This window comes from Hirundo rustica, chromosome 4 (genome assembly GCF_015227805.2).
Source record: "Hirundo rustica isolate bHirRus1 chromosome 4, bHirRus1.pri.v3, whole genome shotgun sequence".
Classification (NCBI taxonomy): Eukaryota; Metazoa; Chordata; class Aves; order Passeriformes; family Hirundinidae; genus Hirundo; species Hirundo rustica.
The window spans coordinates 65,617,446-65,640,207 of NC_053453.1; the positions used below are offsets into that span (position 1 = coordinate 65,617,446).

The following is a 22,762-nucleotide window of genomic DNA, read 5'->3' on the forward strand; positions in this document are numbered from 1 at the left end:
CTCCTTCCCTTCCTTCCTTCCTTCCTTCCTTCTTTCTCTCCCTCTTTCTCCGCTATCCTCCTCTCTACGCTCTCCTCTTCTGCCCTCTCTCTCCCTCTCTCCCCTCTCCCTCTCTCTCTCTCTCCCTCTCTCCCTCTCTCCCTCCTCTCCCTCCTCCCTCCCTCCTCCCTCCCTCCCTCCCTCCCTCCCTCCCTCCCTCCATCCCTCCCTCCCTCCCTCCCTCCCTCCCTCCCTCCCTCCCTCCCTCCTCCCTCCCTCCCCACCCCAGCTGTTGCTTCAAAGAAAGGAAAAGGTGGCTGATTAAAAGTGGGCACTAAGTCATTATGATTAGCTGAAAAATGCTAGAGTTCTCAAGCACAGTATTTTTAGTTTATAAAACCTGATTTTTACAGGAAAAAACACAACTGGAGACACAACTGAAATATAAATGATGTAATAATATGGTTAGTTACTGTGAGATAAGAACATTTTCATTAATGTAGAAAACTAAACTTTTTCAGTGCTGTGCCACAAAATAGAATTTGCATTGTGGCTATGGTCTTTCTTTTATCTGCTTCCAAACTTATTTATTTTTTGAAACAAAGAGTCTGAAAAACCAGGATATGTTCCAATTTGTGAAGAAATCTACCTGTCAATAAAGTATCCTAAGTATTTTTTTTTTCCCCCAATTTTTCTCCAAAGACAAGTAATAACCACCATAACTGATTCCTTATTCATGTCTATTCTGCATCTCAGCCTATAATTGTCAGGAAAAAAATACATCAATCTTTGAAATACCTTTAACCAATTTGACATTCTTCATCTGAGATTCTCAAGGCTCTCCATAATTGTAGAAAAGTATTGGATTATGGATGGGAAAATGAAGGCATAGAAAATGACAGTTGGGACAATGGAGTCTCCCTGGTGGCACCGTGACTGTGGCTGTTATTGCTTGTTGTTTGTTAAATAACACTAGTGAACAAGGCAAAACCCAAGAAAATAAAGAATTTACTGCCTTTGCCCTTATAGTTATAAGGAGGTACTTGGCCTATCAAACACATTGGTATATTCAAAATATTCCTCAAAGTATTAGACTATAAAAATTAGCACAAACATGCAAAACCAAGTGAGGGGGGGTTTTGTTGTTTGAGGGATTTTTTTAATTGTTTGGTTGGTTGGGGTTTGTTTGGATTTTGGTTTGGTTTTTTATCTTCTGATGCTTATAGGACAATCAGTATGGCTGTGACCAGCCTACACAAAGCCAGGACCATAGTGCTCTGAAAATGTTCTTCTCAGGGTGGAACCCTGACTAGTACCTCAGTGGTCCACATTTGATTATGATATTGAGAGGACTATGAGCAGAAATTTTCCATCACTATTTTCAAATGCTCAAGTATTAAATCCCCTGCATATAATCTGTATGATTAATTTGGACATTCTGAACTTGAAAACTGTTGGTTTGATTAAAGCAGATTTATTCCATAGCTTGTAATCAAAACATCTGTGTTTTCTGTAACAAAGACAGCTTATAATACACATGTAGACTATACACACTGGAGGGTTTCAGACAGTGCTTACTACCCTTAAAATATGAAACTCTTTCAAAAATAACAACATTTGGAAGCCAGCAGTCAATGTCTCTCCCACTTGCAAAATCTTGCCACCATGAAAAAAGAGATCTCAGGAAATTCCTGTTAAGGGTAAGGAAACCATAAGATAATGAAGTACGTAGTCCATGAGTGGAAAGCTGCAGATCTAGGAAGCAAGAGATCCTGAGGCAGCCTCCTTGAAACCTTTAGACATTTTCTTGTTTGTTTGTCCAACTTCTGGTATTACTCAAACTCTCAAGTCCTTCTTTCACCCAACATATAAATTAGACACATTTATGCTCACTTTCAAATGCAACTTTCACACAAGCACCTTTTCTGGATTAGGCTAAAAATATATGCACAGGTGTAATTTTTTTTTTTTTTCTTTCAATGGCCCTCATTTCCACAAAAGGCAGAATTTTGCTATCCAATTCTTCCATAAAGAGCTGGTAATTTTCGGTATCCTAAGTGCTCATAAAATTCTAGAAAGTCACTTATGGTATTACTCTAGGCAGCTTAGAAAATGCAATAATAATAATAGTTTATTTTCTTTTAGCTAAAAAAAAATCACATAGGTATCACTTTTAGTAGTCAGTTGTTTATTGCTTTAACAATGAATACTGTGAGGGCATGATGTTGTTACATTTCCTCTGTGTTAGTATCAGCCCCTAATGCATCCAACTCTCATTTGCTTACGAGCAGAAGATTTCACCTTTGTCAGCACTGCAAAGCCTGAGCTGTTGTGGAAAAAACCCCCAAACTGCAGCCTATTCAGCCTCTGGCTCCATCAGCAAAGCTTTGGGCTAAGTTCTTCTGATTGTGATGTTCAGCCATCCTGATCAACCCCCTGCTTTGGCACAGAGATGTGTTGACACTCACTGCCAGTGTGGCACAGTTAAATACCTGATGCTTACCCTTCCTTGCAGAGCTTTGCTTGAAGGCAATTCCAGCCTCAAAGCAAAATCAGGGATTGACCCTTTTTCGTCATTCCTTGTGAGGCTGCAGACGGAGTACTGCTTCCAGGTTTGCACTTCCCAGGGTAAAAAAGACAGGGACATATTGGATTGAGTCAACTGGAAGATTGTGGTGGTGCAGAACTGTTTTATTAGATTTTTGTAAGAAGTTTATGTTATGGTTCGTTTCACTGTATCCCCAATTCTGTATCCCTTTTGTGTTGTCTGTATATTAAGGTATTTTGTGTCAATCATCCCATACCTCACATGACATGTAACATCCCCTCTGCCCCAACCCCCCTCTCTGGGGCAGCTTGCCTATCACTCCCGGGGTCCCTCCCAGATTGTGAAATCTCCGGCAGAGGGCTTCATGTGATAGGTAGCCTGGGGGAAATTCCTTTGGCTCTGGATTTTAGTGGTCTGAAGCTTGGGGGTGGGCACACCTTGTTACCCCCTGAAACCCCTGATTTGTGGTCTTTTTTGTATCCTCCCTGGGACCCTCCCCCGCTTATAGGGGGTGGGAGGGAGGAGCAAACTCTCTCAGCCGCCAGGTTCTCAGCCTGGAAGCTCTCAGCCGCGGGGTTCTCAGCCTGGAAGCTCCGAGCCGCTCGCCTCGGAGCTTGGAGATCTCTGCTAATAAACATCCTTTAACCTGCTAAGCTGAGAGCCAGCCTTTTCTCTTCCGCTGCTATTGACTGTCACCTTTGAGTCCAGCTGCCAAGCCGAGAAGCCAAAACGAACTGGAAACTTTGTGTCCGTGTTGACCCGAGCTAGCTGGGAGTCCGCTCCCACCCGGAGCGGGGACACAACCGGACAGAAGATGATCAAGATGATAAGCTGATTTAAACAATGTGACAAAAAGCTCAAAGGAATTGGCTTGTTCAGCCCCGAGATGACAAAGTTAAGGTGGGGGATCTGTTATCTTCACCTACCTCATGAGAATACAGAGAGAAGACAGAGCCAAACATTCTTGAAGAGGTAGGTATAGGATAAAAAGTAATAAACAAAAAGTTTCAGCAGTGAAATTTTGATTAGAAAGAAGGACCTTCTGTTTGTTTTGTGAAAGCAGTCAAACATCAGAATAAACTGCCAGAAAAAGTCATGGTTTCATCACACTTTGAGATATTCAGAACTTGACTGGTTGCCCTGAGCAGCATCATCTAAATTAGCCCTGCTTTGAGCAGGGATAGATCAGCTATAACCTCTAGAGGTTCCTTCCAATCTAAATTATTCTGTGTTTCTAGAATTTTATGACTTTGATTTAAAGAAATAACAGAGATTATCAAAAGATAATTCCTTGAACTTCCATTTCCTATGACCTACTCCTGAAGAGAGATAAGGTTATAGAAATAAAAGGTAACCTGTCTTGTGTGAAGGCACAAAGAATTTAGTTTGCTTTAGTCATGGAGAATAGAATAATGTATCAGTGACTTACATGCATACTCTTGTAAATAAAAGAAGGGGCAGTACTTAGATGTGAAATAAACGATGAAAACTATAATAATGAAAGAAAGGAAACCTACAGCCAAAAGCAGATGTGTTCTCTGTGTTAATAAATAAGTCCAGTCTGGTTAAATATTGTGGATCAAACTTCTAAACCATTATTCACCTTCTGATTTGGCTGAAAGTATCTGTAAACACTGAATCACCCCTTGGTTCAGTTTTCAGAGCCAGCCCCTTGTTTAGCAATTGCTAATTGTGTTTACTACATGGTGTCCAAGGAAAAGGCATTTCCACCCCGTGGGAAGATGCATTTCCACAGAATTACACCCTTCCTCCCCACCAAAGGCTGGCCCCCGAGTGACTTTCTGAGGTCCAGCCTCATTGGGATTCATGGACATGCACCAGAGAACTGGCGGTGAGTGTCTGACTTTGTCTGCTTCCCCTCCTGCTTCAAGTCCAACAATGAATACAGTCAATGATTGTTGGGTTCCCCTGTCTGCAAGCCTCGCTTGACCTTGGGAAAGAAAAGAAATGACACTTCTTACGTTTTGTTTTCCACTCCCTCTTCCTTCAGTATAAATACAACAAACTAATACACAGAAAGAAAATCAATTGTCCAATTTTCACCTGTAACTCCCAGATCTCGTGTCAGTTTCATAACTTTATCTAGGCTGCAATCTGTCACTTTTATTATTTTCTCCTCAATAGACTGAGTTCTATATGACAGTATTTTATATTACTGCTCGGCTGTTGTTGCTGAGCTAACAGCTGTTGTGCATGAATTGTTCAGGATTACACAAAGGGAATATAGCAAGTATGAGATCAGAATCGTGTTTTTAAATAAACCTGCAATGGGACCAATATGTATTCAAGTCTTTCTTGGATTTTTATGCAGTGTTTGTTCTTTGGGCTTTGTTGGTTTGGTTTTTTATTTGGATAGCTGAATTAATTAGATTATCTTTTATTCTAGACTGTGTACTGTATTTATGATTCATACAAGTGGATACATTATAGAATACCAACAGTGTATAAGTGACTGCAACAATTAATTCCAATTTATTTATTGAAACAGATTGGGACATGTTAGCAGTAATGGAGGACTTCAAAACAGAGCTTAACCAGTAGGCAGAAAGTTGCATTTTATCTCAAAGGTAATAACTGGGCTAGAAAAGGCACAGTTCATTGATCTAGCAGTCTTCCTACACTTTGACTCATTTTCATAGAATGATAAGTTCACAGAATCATAGAATGGTTTTGGTTGGAAGGACCTTAAAGGTATATCTAGCTCCAAGCCCTGTGCCATAAACAGGGACAGCTTATATTGGACCACATTGATCCAAGCCCCATCCAGTTTGGTCTTGACACTTCCAGGGATGGGGCATCTGTTAACTTCCTTGGGCAACCTGTTCCAATGCCTCACAACCCTCAGAGGAAGGAAATTCCTCCTAATCTGTGCATTTTAATACTGTCTCCTGTCACCTGGAAAAGGTGTTCAAGGAAAGACCGGATGTGGCACTCAGTGCCATGGTCTGGCAGATAAGGTGGTGCTGGGTCACAGGTCCGACTGGATGATCTCAGAGGTCTTTTCAACCAAATTATTCAGTGATTCTGTGATTCAGACTGACTACAGACACTGCAGAGCAGCTCCAGCTCCAACGGGACACTGTTTGCCAGGGGGGAGTAGGAAGAGCGGCTGCCTGTTGGCAGACAAGCCTGAGTCACACAACAGGCTGCATGCTCCACACGCAAAACATGTGGCTTCGGAAAACAGATGCAATCGCCGAGTGCCAACACGTTAATTAACCACCACATCTTTCCTTTCATGTCTCCCCGCCGCTGCTTTGGAAGCATTACGATAATTATCCGCAGCTCAGAGCCTCGGGCTTTGCAGAACAGCTATTCAAACACGTGGTTCGCTCAGCAGGAACACGCTCTGAGGCCGGATCCCGCGTCCCGACCGTGTCCGGCTGAGCTCGGCACGGCTCACTCGCGCCGGGTCCGCCATAGGCCGCGTCTCCACGGCAACGGCGGAGCCGGGGCGGGGCCGCGGGGCTCAGGGCGCATGCGCAGCCCTCCCTCTTCCCCCTCCGCTTTCCCCCCGCGGTATCTGCGGGAACGCGGGCACGCCGCCGGCGCGCGCATGCGCCCTGCGCCCCGCGTGCCGCCGTCCCGCGTGGGCGTCGAGGGGGAGCGGAGGCCGGACGCGGGAACCGGAAGCGGAAGCGCGGCCGCGCGCGAGCGAAGCCGCTCCTCGCCCCGGCGGGACCGCCCGCGCTGCCTCGTGCCCGGCCCGGCCCGGCCCCGCCCCGCGCTGCCCGCGCGCCTTCCCGCGCTGCCCCGAGCCCGGCCCCGCCCCGCCCCGCCCGGCAGCCGGGGAGGGGCTCCCGCCGCCCGCGCCGCCGCCCGCGCTCCCGGCAGCTGCCGCCGGCCCCTCGCCGCCTCGCCCGCCCGCGTCCCCCCGCCCGGCGGCCGCGATGTCCGACAAGGAGTTCATGTGGGCCCTCAAAAACGGAGACTTGGATGAGGTGAAGGACTACGTGGCCAAGGTAGGAGGAGGCGGCGGCGCGGGCGGAGGAAGGAAGGAAGGAGGGAGGGCGGGATGTGCGCGCAGCCCCCGGGATGGGGCCGGGGCGGCGGGAGCCGCGGCCTGCGCGGGCGCTCCGTGGGCACCGGCTGAGCTCCGTGCGGAGCTGAGGGCCCCTCCCCCTCCTCGGGGCCTCTCGGTTCCTCGGCTTCCTCCTTCTCTGCTGCCCCCGGCCGCCCCTCGCGCATGCCGGTGGAGTTATTCCGTGTCAGTACGTGAAACTTATGGATTGACAGCCAGGATCTCGGTCCTGCCCCGCTGATCTTGTGTGGATTTGTGGCTTCGGTCTGGTTATCCTTCCACCCTGTGCCTCAGGGCTCATCCTTAATAGGGTGATGCTAAGCTACCGGGTGTGCTGAGGCTTAATTCATTAACCTTCTGGGAAGTGTGTTGATACCTAGTTCGGGCGAGGGCTGAAGGAACAGCAGACACCTGTGCGATGGCTGAACAGTCCTCAGGTACATGGCAGTATTCGAGAGCAGCATTCTGTCCTCATTTGCCTTCTGTTGTCGCTGAAGTTTGTGGGAAAAGTACGTAAGAGCAACATTCTGCTTCAGTGAACCCTTACTGTTGAGGAATATTGTTACATCAGAGCAGAGGTGTACAGCTAATTTACCTGTAATTATTTAGATCTCCGAACAAGGTAATGATTGTCTTCGGGAGCTTGACACGTGCTGACACAACTTTAATGTGATGATTTAAGTTCTTTCTACTCCAGTTGTCAACTTTCAAACTTGTAGCACTCGTGGCAATAAGAAAAGTGTGCAAGTACTTCCAGCTGCTTTAGTACAAAGTCCAACAGCTTAGCCTGAATAGTCTTCTGTGACAGTTCCAACTAAGCTTTTGGACTTTGCATCAAAGTGGCTGTGCACTCACATGCTCTGCCTATAAAGTTCAAGAGGAAATATCTGGGAATAATGTAATTATCCCACTTCAGCTGTTTGCTAAAGGCTGTGTACCTGTGTCTGTGTATTAATGTTGGGCAATACATTGGTATGTCTAATATCTTCTTAAATTTGGGGACTTGCAGACTGTCTCAGCAGTATATTTGGATTTTTCCTACAGGTTTTAAAGGATTTCCGTGTCTAGAAACTTCAGTGCACGCTAGTAGTTATTGAATCTGTGGCAAAAGCTTTAAAGCTTTGGCAAAAACTGTCTCTGTTTGGTTTATATCTACAAGTTCACTTCAGTGCTAATTAGAAAGCTTTTTTTCGTATTCTTGCTCTTCCTGAGTGGCACTGCAACTCATGTAGCCAGTGGATTTATGTGATCACTCTTCAGCTGCTTCAGTGCCGAGTCAAATACTTGGTTCCGTCTGCTATTGGAAGAGGCTTGAGCCAGCCTGGATGCTGCTGTAGTAGAGGCTGAAGGCTATCGCCTAGCTGCACTAATGAGGCAGAAGTCCTTAAGAGAGAGACCCTCCAAGGGGTTAAATGGTTAGTGTAAAAGGAGCATGAAATCCTCGAGCACTCTTATATTGTAGAACTGCTCCTAATGTAGTTGAATAAACTCTGGGTGTTTTCTGTTGATTTGTAACCTAATCTTACTCATACTTTTCTCCCACTTGGAAGTATGTGTTGTGTCTTCAATTGTTAAACAACGTACAAGAAGTCAAATGTTTTCAGTCCTTTTTGTTTCCTTGGCAGACTGTGGCTAGTAAACTCTTAGGCTGGTTTCCTGTGGAAACAAATCTTATATAAGCAACTTTTGACTGATCCTCATCCTTCCTAGTGGTTTGTAAATTTTTTTGGTCTAATTTTTTGTAAGTTTTACAGAGGTGCAGGTAGGTGGGTTTTGGGAAGTTAAATGAAGTAGAGGGGGTGCTTTCAGGGAAGAAGAGTAAAAGAATCAGTTTGTTTTACTGTACAACAGGAAATGTACGTTGAGAAAGGGCAAGAGAACTCCATGAATCATCTGAATCTAGGAGAAGCCTCAGCTGGAACTTCACATTCTCAGTTCTTAGATTAATGAAATATGTGAAGGCAAGTCATGCTTTGGTAGTTAGAGTTCTCAGGAAAGTATCTGTTCTGTGCTGTATATTCTTTCTGACTTTCTTCCTTATCAGTTATATGGCTTCTGCTCCCTGCTGCTTTCCTGCTCTAAGTATGATTTAATGTTCAGGAATTTTACTTATATAAACTCTGCAGTGGCAGAAATTTCCTCTCCCTGTAATGGGGGAGGCAGTCATATATCTCATGGTCTGCATCTTCAGAGAATTCTTCCTTGTCTGTCTTCCTGAAACTTTTGTTTCCCAACTTCTCGTTTGTTTTGTTTCTTGTTCTAGTCTTGTTTCCTCATTATTTGTTTGGAAATAATACAGCCTTTAACTATGGTCTTGCAGTTTTGCCACCAATTACCACATGAATGGTTTGACCTCTGAGTTTGTTTCATATCTGAATGGCAGTGCTTGAAATGCTAATTAGGTGACCCTGGGTGCTTTAAAAAATAATAATGTAAATGGATATTATCATTGGAACTGTAAGAGTTGAACTCTCTTAATCAGACAGGACTCTCTTCACTTGTGTGTAATAAGTTGTGGTTCTGTCTTTGGAATCATACTTTTTTTTTTTTTTTTTTTTTTTTTTTTTTTTTTTTTTTAAATCTGAGTCTTGGCTAGTAAGTACCAAAAAGAAAGAGTGTTTCTGCTACTTCAGCAGTTCCTGGACAAAGAAACGATGCAGAAACAGAAGCAAGGGTCCCCATTTGCATTACATGTTTTTCTACATAGGGATCTTGCATTCTCCTGAAGGTACTTTCTTCAGGAAAAAAGACTTTTCACAGAAGGAGTAGTTCTGAGGGGTAGCAATCGAACAGGCAGTGCCACATGATACTACTTTATTGTTTAGCAAAAGAGATCTCAGGGTTGCCAGTCTGCACTTGGAAGATACTGGTGGCTTCTATTTTATGAAAATATGAAATATTATTTTTGTAGTTGGAGTAGTCTTGTAAGACTTCTTTCTGTTTTTGTAAGAGACATCATATTAGCATCTACATTTCTCAACTTGCAACAGTGTCAACTTTTTCTTTATGGCAAATGTAAATTTTTCCCGAAATACTGTATCTAGTGTGTCATGTCAGCATTTAAGTACAGTGTCAGTTATTTTTATGATGACTAGATTAAAAAGTAGTTTTTACTGTTTGCTTTCATTGATATCTTCCTTTTTAACATAGCCAGCATATGTTGGCTTCAGAGATGCCTGCAAGAATCTAAGGGATTGAAGGAATTCCGCAGTCTTCCCACGTACATCCACTCAAATTTTTAAAATTCCTCAAGAGAACAGAAACTTCCATGGGAACAGCTGAATCAAATGTGCAGTTTAATGGGGTGAGGAGAACCCACACAGCTGAAAGAAGTTTACCTCTCTCAAGGTAGGGAGTGGGTTAAAAAGTACTAGTAAGGAGAAGAGCAGGTTATATTAAGCCTACAGAAATTCTTAATATGAATGGTGTTTGCTCTTTCCTTTTCTTTACCCTTCTTCCCCAGTGGAATTAGATAAGATGGGCAGTTGGTTAGAAAGGACTTCTCTATCAGCATGTGCTCATAGCATTTCCAGTCAGCAGTAGGTTTCTGAGGCAGAGTGCAATTTCTTTTATTCACTAGGCATCAAGTTTTGGGCAAGATAAACTTAGATTTGTAGGAGAGGCTTCAAGAAATATTTGTTCTGAAGTAATTTCATCTCCCATAGCTTAACTGAGAATTCCCCACTTTTCATGAGCTGCTTTAATCCCTTACATCGTTTCCTAAACCTACCACTGCTTACAGTTAAGTTTGATAAGTCAACTAACATAATACCATAAGAAGATAGGACAGGCAACCAAACTGGAAGCACCAGATTTTTACTGCACAGAGGACTGGGAAGTTGAAGTGTGATGGTAGGCTGTGAAATGGATGTTTGTAGAAAGTGGCCTAGTAGGCATTTCTGGTGTGGAGTCTTGTTTTTTTTAAATAACGAAACAAACAAAACCAAATTCCTGGAGGACCTCAATAACTCAGCTAGACAACAGCGACCACCTGTGTGTTCTTGACAAAACTGTGCTGCTGCAGTCTTGCAATTCTTTGGGATATTGTGAAGTTTGAATACATGTCTTGAGAAATGCATAAAACTTGACTACTGCTAAACTAACTACAGAGGCTAAAATTAAAAAAAAAAATGTTTAGAAGTACCTTTTTGAAATAGAAGCAGCAGTCAGGGGTATAGTTAAGTGTTGTGTAAAAGAAAAGAGACTTAAATATATCTGCAAGAAGAAAGATCAATGTGGAGTAATAAATAGCTTTTAATTCTTGGGGGTAACCTCTTTTCATTGTCCATTCCAATAATTTCTACACCTTCAGTTACAAGCTAAATGTAAAGGAGTATTTAAGTGGTTGCTATATATGAGTAGATCACTTGATTTACTGATAAAATGTACCATGGATACATTGAAATTCCCCTTGTCTCATCATGCTGGATGCTGAAGTGCACATTATTTTATAGCTACATTGATACCTGAACTGCCTCTAGTCAGGTAACAGGTTTCCTGCTCTTGAGTGACAGCCTGGAAGCCTGTCTGGGTTACAGTGCAGGGTAGCTATACCTCACTGGTTTGTCTGAGAGCATATCAGAGCTAGCCCTGACCTGGGAACTGCTAGTCTGAGTTTGTTCCCTGTGGATATCTCTGTATTGTAACTCCCCAGTGTTAGGCCAGCATTTTCACTTTGTGGGTTTGTCTTTATCTGCAGATTCTAGGAGTTCTATTATTTTCCACTTGATTACTGTTGAGTCTGCAGAAGTGTGAGTGCTAAAGATAATTTTGTTGTACTGCGTAGTTCTAATTAAACTTGGTGTTCAATTTACACTTTGCAAATTTGAACATGATGACCTAAATCCTTCTTTTATGGAACAGGAGGATTGTTCGCTACTGTAACCTGCCATTAGCAGATTCCATATTTGTGGTGGAGTTACTCTTAACCAAAATCCGAGGAATGTACTTGAAAAACTTTCAGAAAAACACAGCATGACTGCCACTTAGTAGTGTGTACAATAAAATGAATTAGGTTGTTAAAAACCACCTCTCCAGGATGGCTAATTAATTTCCCCAGTCTGATCCCAGCAAGTCTGAGGACATGTGGCAAAGAATTATTCACAGATAATAATAGTTTGTGCATCAATTCTTAAGTAGTTTATAGGAGCAGCATGGAGTAACAAACTTGCCTGCAAACCTGGCACTGCAGTAGTAGGTGTGACTCACTGACTGAATGAACATCCCAGGATTCTCAAATCTTTTTTTTTGTGAAGGTACAGATAGAAGTGATTCTTCAGCCATTTCAATTTGAAATGTAAATAGAGCTCATTCCAGCTGTGATCATCTGCATGATTGTGAATCTGAAACTGCTAAATGTAGTATTTTATTTGAGATGTTGATATCAGTCTGTGGTGATTTTGTTCATTGAGTTTGCTTTTGTGCTCTGAAAATCTTGGTGGCTTTAATATATTGCCTAAGCGATTCATAAATGACCTTTCTATGCTTAAAACCTCCAAGTTAAGTACTTCCTTACTTGATTCTGTCTGGGTTGTTCTTACCGTGCCAACTCGTCCCGTGCCTGATGGGTGTTTGCTGCAAAAAGTAGAGAGAGTTATTAAGACTAATAAAACACTGGGGTTTTTGTTTTGTTTTGTTTTTTTTGCTGATATGTTAATGTATTCAATTTCCTAAATTAAAAGCAAATTTTATCTCTGAAATATATCCTGTTTTGTCCAAGTTTGTGGTATACAGCATATGCATTCCTAAGTATGACAGTCAAAGTTGGGAATAGGTTATGAATAACAAGCAGAGAATTCAGTGGTGTGAGGAAAATATTTACTTCTGCTACTGCTCTTCTTTCTGCTCTCCCTTATTCTTACCACAGTTTTCCCTTTTGTATCAGTTTTATCTTTAATAAATCCTTGTTTTACAAGCCTAGCTTTGTTAATTTTGACTTCAAGAAGGCTTACAGGAGATGGGCTAAGCTCTCTAAAAGTCCGAGAGAACAGTTCTGCAGTGGTATGGATCTGTACCAATTTGGAATAATATGTGGAAAGCGTGTTAGATGTGGAGATCGTGCAGTGAATGTTGACTTGGGTACCATGGCATTGGTGACTCATGCAGGCCACACAAGTAAAAAATACTGGATGAGTGGATCTTGCAGCAGTGTCAAAATGCATAAATAAGGATTCCTTTGAGTAGTTCTCAGCAGATCAAACAACTTCCATGTGCTTTTTCTGAAGGACCATAGGCTTAGCTGGTAAGATATCAGACCTTGAACGTCATCTATTCTACTTAAGTTCAAGGAGAGCATTGTGCACTCAGGGTTCTCATGTCCAAGAATTTTTATGTCTGATCAAAGGTCAGAAGAGAAAATTTAGGAAAGATACAGAAAACTAGGGCATGTATATGATTGTGTTGCTGAAGTCATGGATACAGTTTTGTTTGAAGCATCAGTTGAGTTTAGCATGTTTTTTATGGCTTTATGTTTATGCTTCTTTGAGCTTCTGAATGTGTCCACACAGAAGTGTGAGCAAAGTTACTTCTTTCTACCTAATTTGCCCGCTTCTGAAGTTGAAGGTTTGTGTTAAATTACTCCAAATTTTTCATCTCCTCTGTAGCAAAATGAATGTTGAATTTCCCAGTACAGTTCTGTGGAAAGAAGCAGTAGTCGTTTCCATAGACAGATCTATTGCTAGGACAAAAGCGTGAGTTGGAGTTAATAAGTGCCGATAACTGGCCAGTTGGTTATACAACAGTTGTTTTTCTTACAAGTTGCAGTTTCAGCAGTTTTGAACAATTAGATGTTTTTCTGCTTTAGCTCGTTATGAGGAGGGGTAGGTACAAATCAGCGCAGCTCACATTAAAGTGAGTTTAAAACCTTTATTGGATGCTGGGTGTGAGATTAACTTCTTTTTATAGTATACTGGTGTTAAAGCCTATGTTGATTGTGACCAGCGATGGCACATTCTACAATCACAGGCCACGGATGGGGTGGAAACAATGCTTTCATTTAAATGGTTAAGGAACTGCTACCTGTACTGTTGTCTTTTTGACTTGGAATGCAATCGGTACTAATAAGTCCTATTGAACAAGCTACAGTTCTCGTCTTAATTCTTTGTTTGATTGGAATGTACTTGTGTTTTGTGTGGGAGTTTTTTGGGTTTTAAGGAACTTTTTTTTCTCTTTTTAATAAAATCTAGGGTAGCAAATAATTTGTTTTCCCAAAAGTAACTGAAGTCATGATGAGGGAGAATAGGAAGGGAAAGAAAAATACGGTGTTGAAAACTCATAATGCACATGAATATGGTTTTGAAGTAGCTTGGGGGACTAGGGATTTGGTGTTTTTACCACTTTGCCCATTTTTACAGTCTTTATTAGTATTTCTTATGCAGGATAATTCTGTAGCTCAGTTCAGATACATCATCTGCCAAGGGCGTTGCATTTCTTCAAATAAAGGATTTTTCTGTCTTTCTTGCTAGACTAAGAATTAAAATATGGTCTGCAGTTTCATCTTTGCTTACAGACATTGCTGCCTTCCTCAGTGGTTACAGGCCAGAGGGGAAATGGTGAAATCCTTTTACTTACCCTTCAGGTACACTTTAGAAATCAAAGAGAGTAATTGCATGCTGTGGCTAATAAGCTGAGCAGACCAAAACATCAGCAGATAGGTGTTCTGGAGACTGCCCTGTCACACTTGCAGCCAAAGTTCAGAGAATGTCCTGACTCAGTTTATTCAACAAAATTGTGTGCGCAAAGTTTCTGATGAGCCAAGATCAAGTTGTGGTAATTATTGTTGAATAACCGATACTTTTGTTTCCCAAACTCTGGTCGTTTATGAACTTGCTTTTTAACACACTTGTGACCTATAAATTAGTGATTGACTTCAAGCAGGAAAGATGAGCTGTTAGGCTATTTGAGACAATAGAGAGAGCTGTCCATAGAACAGTTACCATCAGCATCTCTCATTTAAACTGATTTGTTAATGACACAATGAAAGCAAATACCATAGGCAATAAATGTTTTAAAAGTATTTTTCTGTTTGTTCAAAAATACTTGCAGCACTTGATTCTGGTAATGCAGTTGAAAGTAGATTTCAAGTCAAATAAGAAGGAGGTCAGGAGAGTTCCTGTAAGGTGAGATCTGCATTTCTGTGTATGTCCTGTATTAAGAAAAACCAAACAAACCCACAAAAAACCACAGAATCCTTTTTACTCAAGTGAGGCATATGTGAGAATCTTTATTTCTTGGATTGCTTACTTCTCAATAAGTTCAAAAATGCAGTTAACCCTTTCTTGGCTAAAGTCATAGATATTTAGCATGATTTAAAAAACTTGAATTTGGCTTGTGATCAAAACAGCCAATTGTGTGTTATTTAAATTTATCTTGGGCATAATGACAGTACATATAATTACTTTTAAAACAGGGTCTTCTAATTAGAGTATAACATGAAATATAGTCTTTAGTTCCATTTCTGTGACAAGTTAGTAGACTGTATTTACTAAAGAATTTTGAACAGTAATTCCTCTAAATCCAGAGAAAATATCTTAACTTTTGTAGGTGGATTATTTCAAACTTATAAATGCAATACCAATATTTATAAGTTTTAATGAAAGTATTACAATGAAGCTGAATATTTCAAGTGTGTATAATTGGTTTAGGGAGCCATTCTGTAGTTGTTAATGCATATGTTTTTAAGTATATACTGCTCAGAAAGTAACATTTATTTGATGGATATAAAAATAGCTTTTCTGATCGAGTTCTTTTTGCTTCCATGTTTTGTTTTTGCATGATTCCAATCACCAACTGCTTCATTATGTCAACAAAATTCTGTGCTAAGGCACAAAACTTCTAGAACTCATTAATGCTGCTTTTGAAATTTCATATCTTCTTATGTATTGCTGAATGAAGAAAATGTAAATTCAATGTGCACATGAAAATAATACTGTTAATCTTATAGGAAAACCTGTATAGAAGCTAAGCTTTGTTGCTTTGGATTTCATAGAACATTTGGACATATCTTTTATTCAGTTTCTGGAAAAGTAATTCCTACTTATGGTGCTAAGCCCCAATTAAAGCACTTAAATTCAGGGGTTTTTTTTTAATCATAGCAACAATCTTTGGGAGATACACTCATCTTCCTGTTTATTCTCTCATATCTTCCTGATACAGTACAACCTGAGCTTTGAGAATTCACATTTATTGTTGTTGTGGGGGTTTTTTAATTATTGTGTCTTTTGGTCGTGCAGAGAATTCAAAATATCCAACTGGCATCTATTGAAACTGAAACCCAGTAGCTGGCGCCTTGTGTTTGTCTCAAAGGAAAACATCCACTTCCTGTTCATTCCTTGGACAAACATGTACTGAGCAGTTTAATACAGAACTTGATGTGGGCTTCTTCCAGAAACTGAAAGTGTTTTAATTGGGAGTTAACAACTCAATGCAGAATGCTTGGTAATGGCTGGGATCCTTTGCTCAGCTGCTTAACATTTGGAGCAATGCCTGACACATTAGGCTTGAGGAAGAAATATTCCTTTTTGCAGGAACAGATGTTGTTTTGTAGATTTTTTCTGTCTTCATCGTGTCTTCTGTTGTCAGTTTGCTGATGGTATAGTACTGAACTACTGAAACAGAATGGCTCTGATTCCTGGTTTATGTATGGTTGATGGCTCCTGTTTAGCAATCTGGCACCCATGTGAGCTGGAATATCTTCTGCAAAGTATACCCTTTGAGTAGGTATCATCTAAATCACATCATCCAGAATGCAGTGGGAGAACAGAGACTGGCCAATCACTTCCAGAATAAAAAATCCAACCCTTTCAGGCCAGCTCAGTGTTGCCTATGAAAATGGGCACTGCACTGTGTTCAATAGATGCATTCCTTAACACCTCTCTTTAGAGTGAACTTTAGGTTTATGTCAGCTTGAGGTATAAACTTGTTAGATTGATCTGCAATTCTTTAGAATTATTGGTTAAAGGCTTTTAATGATGTTTGTGCCCCCCATATGAGGGCTGACAGGTGAGTCCTGATGCTATAACTAAAGCGTTTTACCTTTAATTCTGAATTCTAACAATCTTTCTAAGCAGAGACAGTTTGGAAAATGTCTGATCATTGGCTGTTTCAGCTTGTGATCCAGAATATTTCATGCACTGGCATTCATCAGTTAAAGAGATAATCTGAACAGAGAGTAATGATATCTTTGTCTGCAACAGCTTATTCTGTCAGAACTAGCTGCTGCCTTTACTCCGAGCTGTTGCCTAAGAACCAAACTTTAAAATGGAAGTTCGTAAGAGCTACGAGATGCTGCACAACTGGGCCCTTCATTCCTGTTTCATCCCTTGCTTGTGCAAGTAGTGACTGGGTTACACTGTGTCTCACTCAGGTCTTGCACAGATGAAGGATTTTGGGGAGGGGAGAACAGCTGTTTTCAGTAACACATGTGTTTGGTACATCTTTGGAGCTGGGATTGTAGCACAAACTTCTAGAAGCTGTAGCTAGGAAACTGTTGCTTCATTACTGTTCTACAGAACAACTCCTGTATCAGGTTTGTTTGTCTCCCAAAATGCTGATACAACTGAAGCACAGATGGCTCAGTAATTCAGTTTATTTAGCAGTTGTTTCTGGAATTGTATTCGTTTGACTGAGACAAAGGACTTCAGATTGCATTTGATTATGGTGGATAAGCGAGATACTTGTTTACCACCAACAAAACCTGAAAAGTATGTTTGTTAAGCACCTTTTTGTCGGCTTAAGCCAGAGTAAGTGTAGCAGTGCTTTAAAAGCTTTTCAGAGTACTTTAGATGCCATACCAATATAGGCAAAATTCATCATCAGGTTCATAATTCATTTTCTTAACTTCTATAGACCAAGTATTGGTGTTATGAGCAATTATTATTGTTAATTATTATGTTATTATTAGCAATTAAGGCTTCTCCTGAAGTAGAGAATGTCAAAGTAGATATCCATTTTTTACATGGATACCTACATCTGTCTGCTCTGATTGTAGAACTTGCTGCAAAATACCGCCTGGAGAGACACACGCTGTCCTCAGAACAGAAATTCCTTTTTGATAAACTGATGAGGGTCTTTCAGGGGGAATGTTGTGCTGAAATTCTTTGAGTAGCCTTTTTTTCATGTTTTTAAAAACAGAAGCTCAGTTGGATATTGTAGGCTAAACTAATAGCAACTACTAAAAGTGAATCCAGGAAAATAATGAAAATTTGATAATATCTGCAGCCTCTTCCGCAGGGGTTTAACTTTCTGTATTCAAGTTCCCTTTTCAACATCTGTTAACTTGGATTTGGTTTTTGATCACTATCTCTACAGGATTTCTTGTGGATGTTTTTGCTATTTCTGTTTGTTTCAGTAAGATGTGATGAGGGGGAGGTGTAAAATCAGCTTGTCCCATATATTTCCCAAAGCATACAGGGTAGAAAGAAGACATCTGGGAGAAAATTCCTTTTTGCTTCAAGTTATGAAAGAGGACAAGGAATAAAATACCCAGAAGAGCTGAAAAGGTGTTATTTAATATCTCTGAAGGTAAACACAGAAATAATCATTAGGAAGGCTTAGCTAATGCAGTCACTCTCAGCTGTTAAACAAAAACCAACAAACTTCTAGGTTTTCTGAAATTCTCCAAGTGGAAAGTGGTTATCCCACACAATAAATCTAGGTCATTTGCTTCAGTTCAGTTGTCTGCAGGCAAATATAGTCCACTCAGGCTTCAGTTAGTAACTAATATTCAAACCAAGAGTGGAACCCGGTGAAATAACTATTGACTCAAAGTCTGGGTTAAGCCCAAAGAACAGAAAGGGAAGCCAAGATTAATGCTGTAAGCTGTGAATCGTTTATGATTTTAAAGCTGATTTCTTCAATTAAAAACTTGCAATAAGATCCAGCCAGAGCTAAGGAAATAAACTCATTGTAAATGCAAGTAGGCAGCTTCCAGTGGCAACTGCAAAAATTTTGTGCTAGATCAAAATTCTCACGTGAATCCCCTATATTTTCAAACATTACTTTGTTTCAGTCACCCAAAGAAATCAGTGTTAACCCGGCCTCACTGAGCCTGCAGAGACAACTGCTTTTACTGCTCAGTGGTTCAGGATATTCCAAGCATTCCAGGAGTTTTCTATTAGTGAAACATGCTCATTTTTCTTGTGAATGAGAAGACAGAGACAAGAAAACTTGAGACTCAATAAACTTGCTGAGCAGAAATGATAAAATACTGTTGTTTCTTCTTAGGCCTCCTGCATTGTTTTAGTAGTTTTTTCAATAAAACAGGTTGAGTGGAAATGTGAATTTTATTTTTCCCGTCTGCTCTACCCAGTTCTTAGGTCGACAATCCCTGACACATCATGTGTCAAGAGTTTTTTTTTCCTTTTATAGGGAAAAAAAAAAGTACAGAAGTTTAAATGGTACATTGCACTGACTTGTTTTGAGCTGGTCGTTTGAATTGTTCTTGCTCTTAGTTAAAACAGATGGGAATGTGAAAACAGCACATTGAACTAGTGTTGTGATGAAATACACAAAAGCTTACATAAATTATTTTGTTGCCTAAAGTACTGGACTGCTGGTTCAGTTACCTTCAGATTTATGTTAAGGCAGGTGATGTGAGGGTCTGTCTGCTGTATCAATGTAAAGCTGTGTCAGTTCCTGGCACACATGCAAGTATTTAACCTCTCTACCCAGCAAAAACTGCTTCAGGCAGGTGCTCATTTCGGTTATCATGTATTAAAAGGAAATTTTATAACCAGCTTGGAAGAAGAAATTAATTCATTTTCTCTGCTAGCCAAGGGCGTTCAGACTAGTGTTAATTTCACACTTGAAAACAATAAATAAATTTTCTAGAAACACTGTAAAATGGATTCGGTAATTCATATCTAGTGTCTTTTCCTATTGGTAATCTCCAGGGACCTGTGAAAGTGCTAGCATGGATTTTGGTTGGCTAAATCAGTTTGTCTTGGCAGGAACGAAAACTGCTTCATCAAAGTCAATGCTGCTTTTTAGACACTCAGATTGTTCTGTGAGGTGGGAGCAAAAGCTGAACTACAGCACTACCCAAAGAACTGGGTGGAATGTTGTGGGATCGCTGAAGTGAAGGCCTAAAGGGCAGATTGGGTGACTGTTTTTGTGCATCAGGGTGCATTGTTGGTATTCTACAACGTTGTCAGATTTCTTCAACATATTTTATAAAAATACATCTCTTGGCTTTGTAGGTTTCTTTTATTCCAGTTTGCAGTTAGGGTTGGCAGCGTGTGAATCAATGCTCTAGGGGAGAACAAGGTTTACAGAATGGAATCCATGCAGAATCACTCCAGAGGCAGACTGGGGAGTAGGAAAGCATTCTTGTTCAGGTCATATGGGAAATCTAGTACTTCTGCCCATAAGGATTGTTTCAATAATGATAAAATTCTAATAGTAAGAAAATGGGGGTAGTAGCAGTTGAGTTTTTGTTGGTAAAGCTCAGCCTACTGTGTTGGTTTTTTGTGTTTGAACTCAGAATATTCAACTTTAGTTCTTCTCAAGTCTTCAAAGTTAATTGAAAAACAGAGTATTTGAGATTCCAGTTCTGTGCTTGAGCAACTGATTTGTGGAAGAAGAATTCAGAGGAGGACAGCTATATAAAGTTCTGCTTCTGTGATGAAAGATCAGATTGCCCTTTTTTGTGTTACTTCATAAAATCATAAAATGGTTTGAGTTGGAGAGAACTTAAAACATCATCTAGCTCCAACCTCACTGCCTTGGACACAGACACCTTCCACTAGAGCAGGTTGCTCAGAGCTCGATCCTCCCTGGCCCTGAAAACTGTAAGGGATGGGGCATCCACAGCCCTTCTGGGCGACCTGTTCTGGTGCCTAACCACCATCTCATCCACATATCCTATCTAAATGTGTCCCAGAGCTGAACACAGCATGCCAGGTCAGTGAAGAGGGGTAGAATTGACCTGCTGGCCCCATGGCTTTGGGTCCAGTCCATGGTACACTTTGCTCTCAGGGCTGCAAGCACCCTTTGCTGAGATGTGTCAAAGTTTCTCATCCATCAGCGCCCCCAAGTCCTTCTCCCCAGAGCAGCTCTTGACCTGTTCTCTGCCCAGACTGTACCTGTGCTTGGTGTACTTGTCCTGCTTGAATAGAAATAAGATGATACTGCAGCCTTTCTAAAGTGAAGAAGCTCAAGATCCTTCAGGAGCCTTTCTTTAGGACTTGGAACTTTCTTATATGAGAGCAGGAGAAATGCTGAGTGCTTTTCAATGCTGCAGCTTGCATCTCGGGTCACAGAGTTTGAGGAATCTGTAACGAATACTCAGAGTTACTGAGAAGGGGAAAGCAAAATGGTCCACTGGAAGGAATCTAGAAACGTTGTTCAGAAGTGCAGAGATGGAGGAGTTATGACACCTGAAGTTCAGTAGAAGTTAGTTAGGAATCTGGAAGGCATAGGAAGAACTGTCCAAACTGCTTTATGGAGCAAAAGACCTATTGAAAAAATTAAAAAAGCTTTTTTTATCTCCTTTTTATTGGTAGGTGAAGGATGTTCAAGTTGATGCTGTTTGAATTGTGGTAGTTTGTTTTTTTGGCTTTTGTTGTTAGTTTTTTGGTTTTTTTCCTTTTAGGAAGATAAAGGGAAGATCTTGTAATTAACTTTCTGTACAAAGGGCAGGATATAGAGAATTTTGCTTAGTTGTCCACAGTGAAAGTGTAAGAGATGACAGTTCCAGTGGAAATGCAAGAAATTCTGATTAGGTGTAAGAGAAAAGATACTTCCCTGTGAGGATGATCAGACCCTGGGAATTCCTTATGCCTGGAGAATTTTTGTAATCCTCAGTCCTTGGAGGTCTGTGGGACTCAGCTGGGCAGCCTGATTGTACCTACTTTGAGCAAAGGTTAGACTGCATAACCTCCAGAGTTCCCTTTCAGCCTTAAATAGTGTGTAATGGCATGAGTCACTAGACTGACAAGCTTGTAGAATTAAACTCTCCTTACATTTTTAGATTATTAGTCAGATTTCAGGAAGTGTGGTATTTGAGTTTTCCCTCATTACCATGAGTGTTTATGACCCATGGATTAGCTATATAAAAAATACCACCTTGTTTTTACTGTTTGAGTAAGGATTGAAGTTTGGGCTTGGCTTACAATATTTTTTAAGCTCACAGTTATTTTAGACATTGTAGAATGATTGACTTTCTGTGTAGAAAATGGGTGGTTTTCTCAGTTGTTTCTGCTGCACTGTTTTTAGGGATTCTCAGTAAAGGTGTTTACATCTTCAGCACTAGGGAGGTAACTTTTGGTTAGATGAGCCCCCGAGCTGATATGTGGCAGCAGTAAACACTTGAAAACTCTGAACGTACAACTGAAACAAACACAGATTAAGCAGTAAAGTACTTTGGCTCAAGTACTTAAAATACAACCATTTTGAGAATTTAAGTAGAATGGCAAAAATAACTTAATGTATTTTCATCTTCAGAGTACTTACCTTTTTTTTGTGGATTTTTGAGGCATGGGGGAGTGGGCTTATGAGGGTTTTTTTAAGTCTTTCCAGTGGTGAATGAATCCAGAGAAAGTTACAGTGGAGAATGATTGAAGGAGTGTGAGCAGACTCAAACTCTGAGAAAATGGAATAGAGTGTTTGGGGGAGATTAAGACATAATCAGTTCTTCCATGCCCCAAACATACCCACGGTAGAAATGCAAGATTGTTTTCTAAAGTGTTTGCATATATGGCTGATAATTTTTTCTGCAGGTGTGATTTATCCAAGCTTGCTCTTCCTCCAGAAGACTAAAAAATACATTGCTCTTAAGTGATTGCAAAGCTCAGTTTATATATGTTCTACTTCAAAACATACAACTTAATATTTCAGGCTCTTAGTTTGGTTTAAAAACTAAAACTCAGTTACATTGGAAGGAAAGATTTCATTCAGTGGATAGCAGTATAATTTCTGTTATAGCAAAACATGTCTTGAGATTGTATCCCACACCATAAATTACAGTTTATTTCTGACATCTCACTTAATATATTTGAATTTTTAAAAACAAATAATTCAACCACCATAAACAAAACTTTGGGGAAAACAGTAATACTTTCAATATGCAGCAAAATACTCAAAATATCTCATCCACAGGACTTAAACTTTTCTTTATAGAAAGAGGATTTTTTATTCTTCCTCTTTCCCACTTAGACAGCAATGATTAAGCTGTTGCTGTATTTAAAATGACAAAG

General features: G+C 40.5%; 1 protein-coding gene across 1 annotated transcript in view; it reads left to right on the forward strand.

Moving 5' to 3' along the window:
* Nucleotides 1–6,312: 6,312 nt before the first annotated feature.
* MTPN (myotrophin) overlaps nt 6,313–22,762 on the forward strand; it is a 30,938-nt gene continuing 14,488 nt past the window's right edge. The window contains exon 1 of the mRNA XM_040062602.2: nt 6,313–6,510. Coding sequence (XP_039918536.1) covers nt 6,439–6,510 — 72 coding nt within the window. The 5' untranslated portion in view covers nt 6,313–6,438. The remainder of the gene's footprint in view (nt 6,511–22,762) is intronic.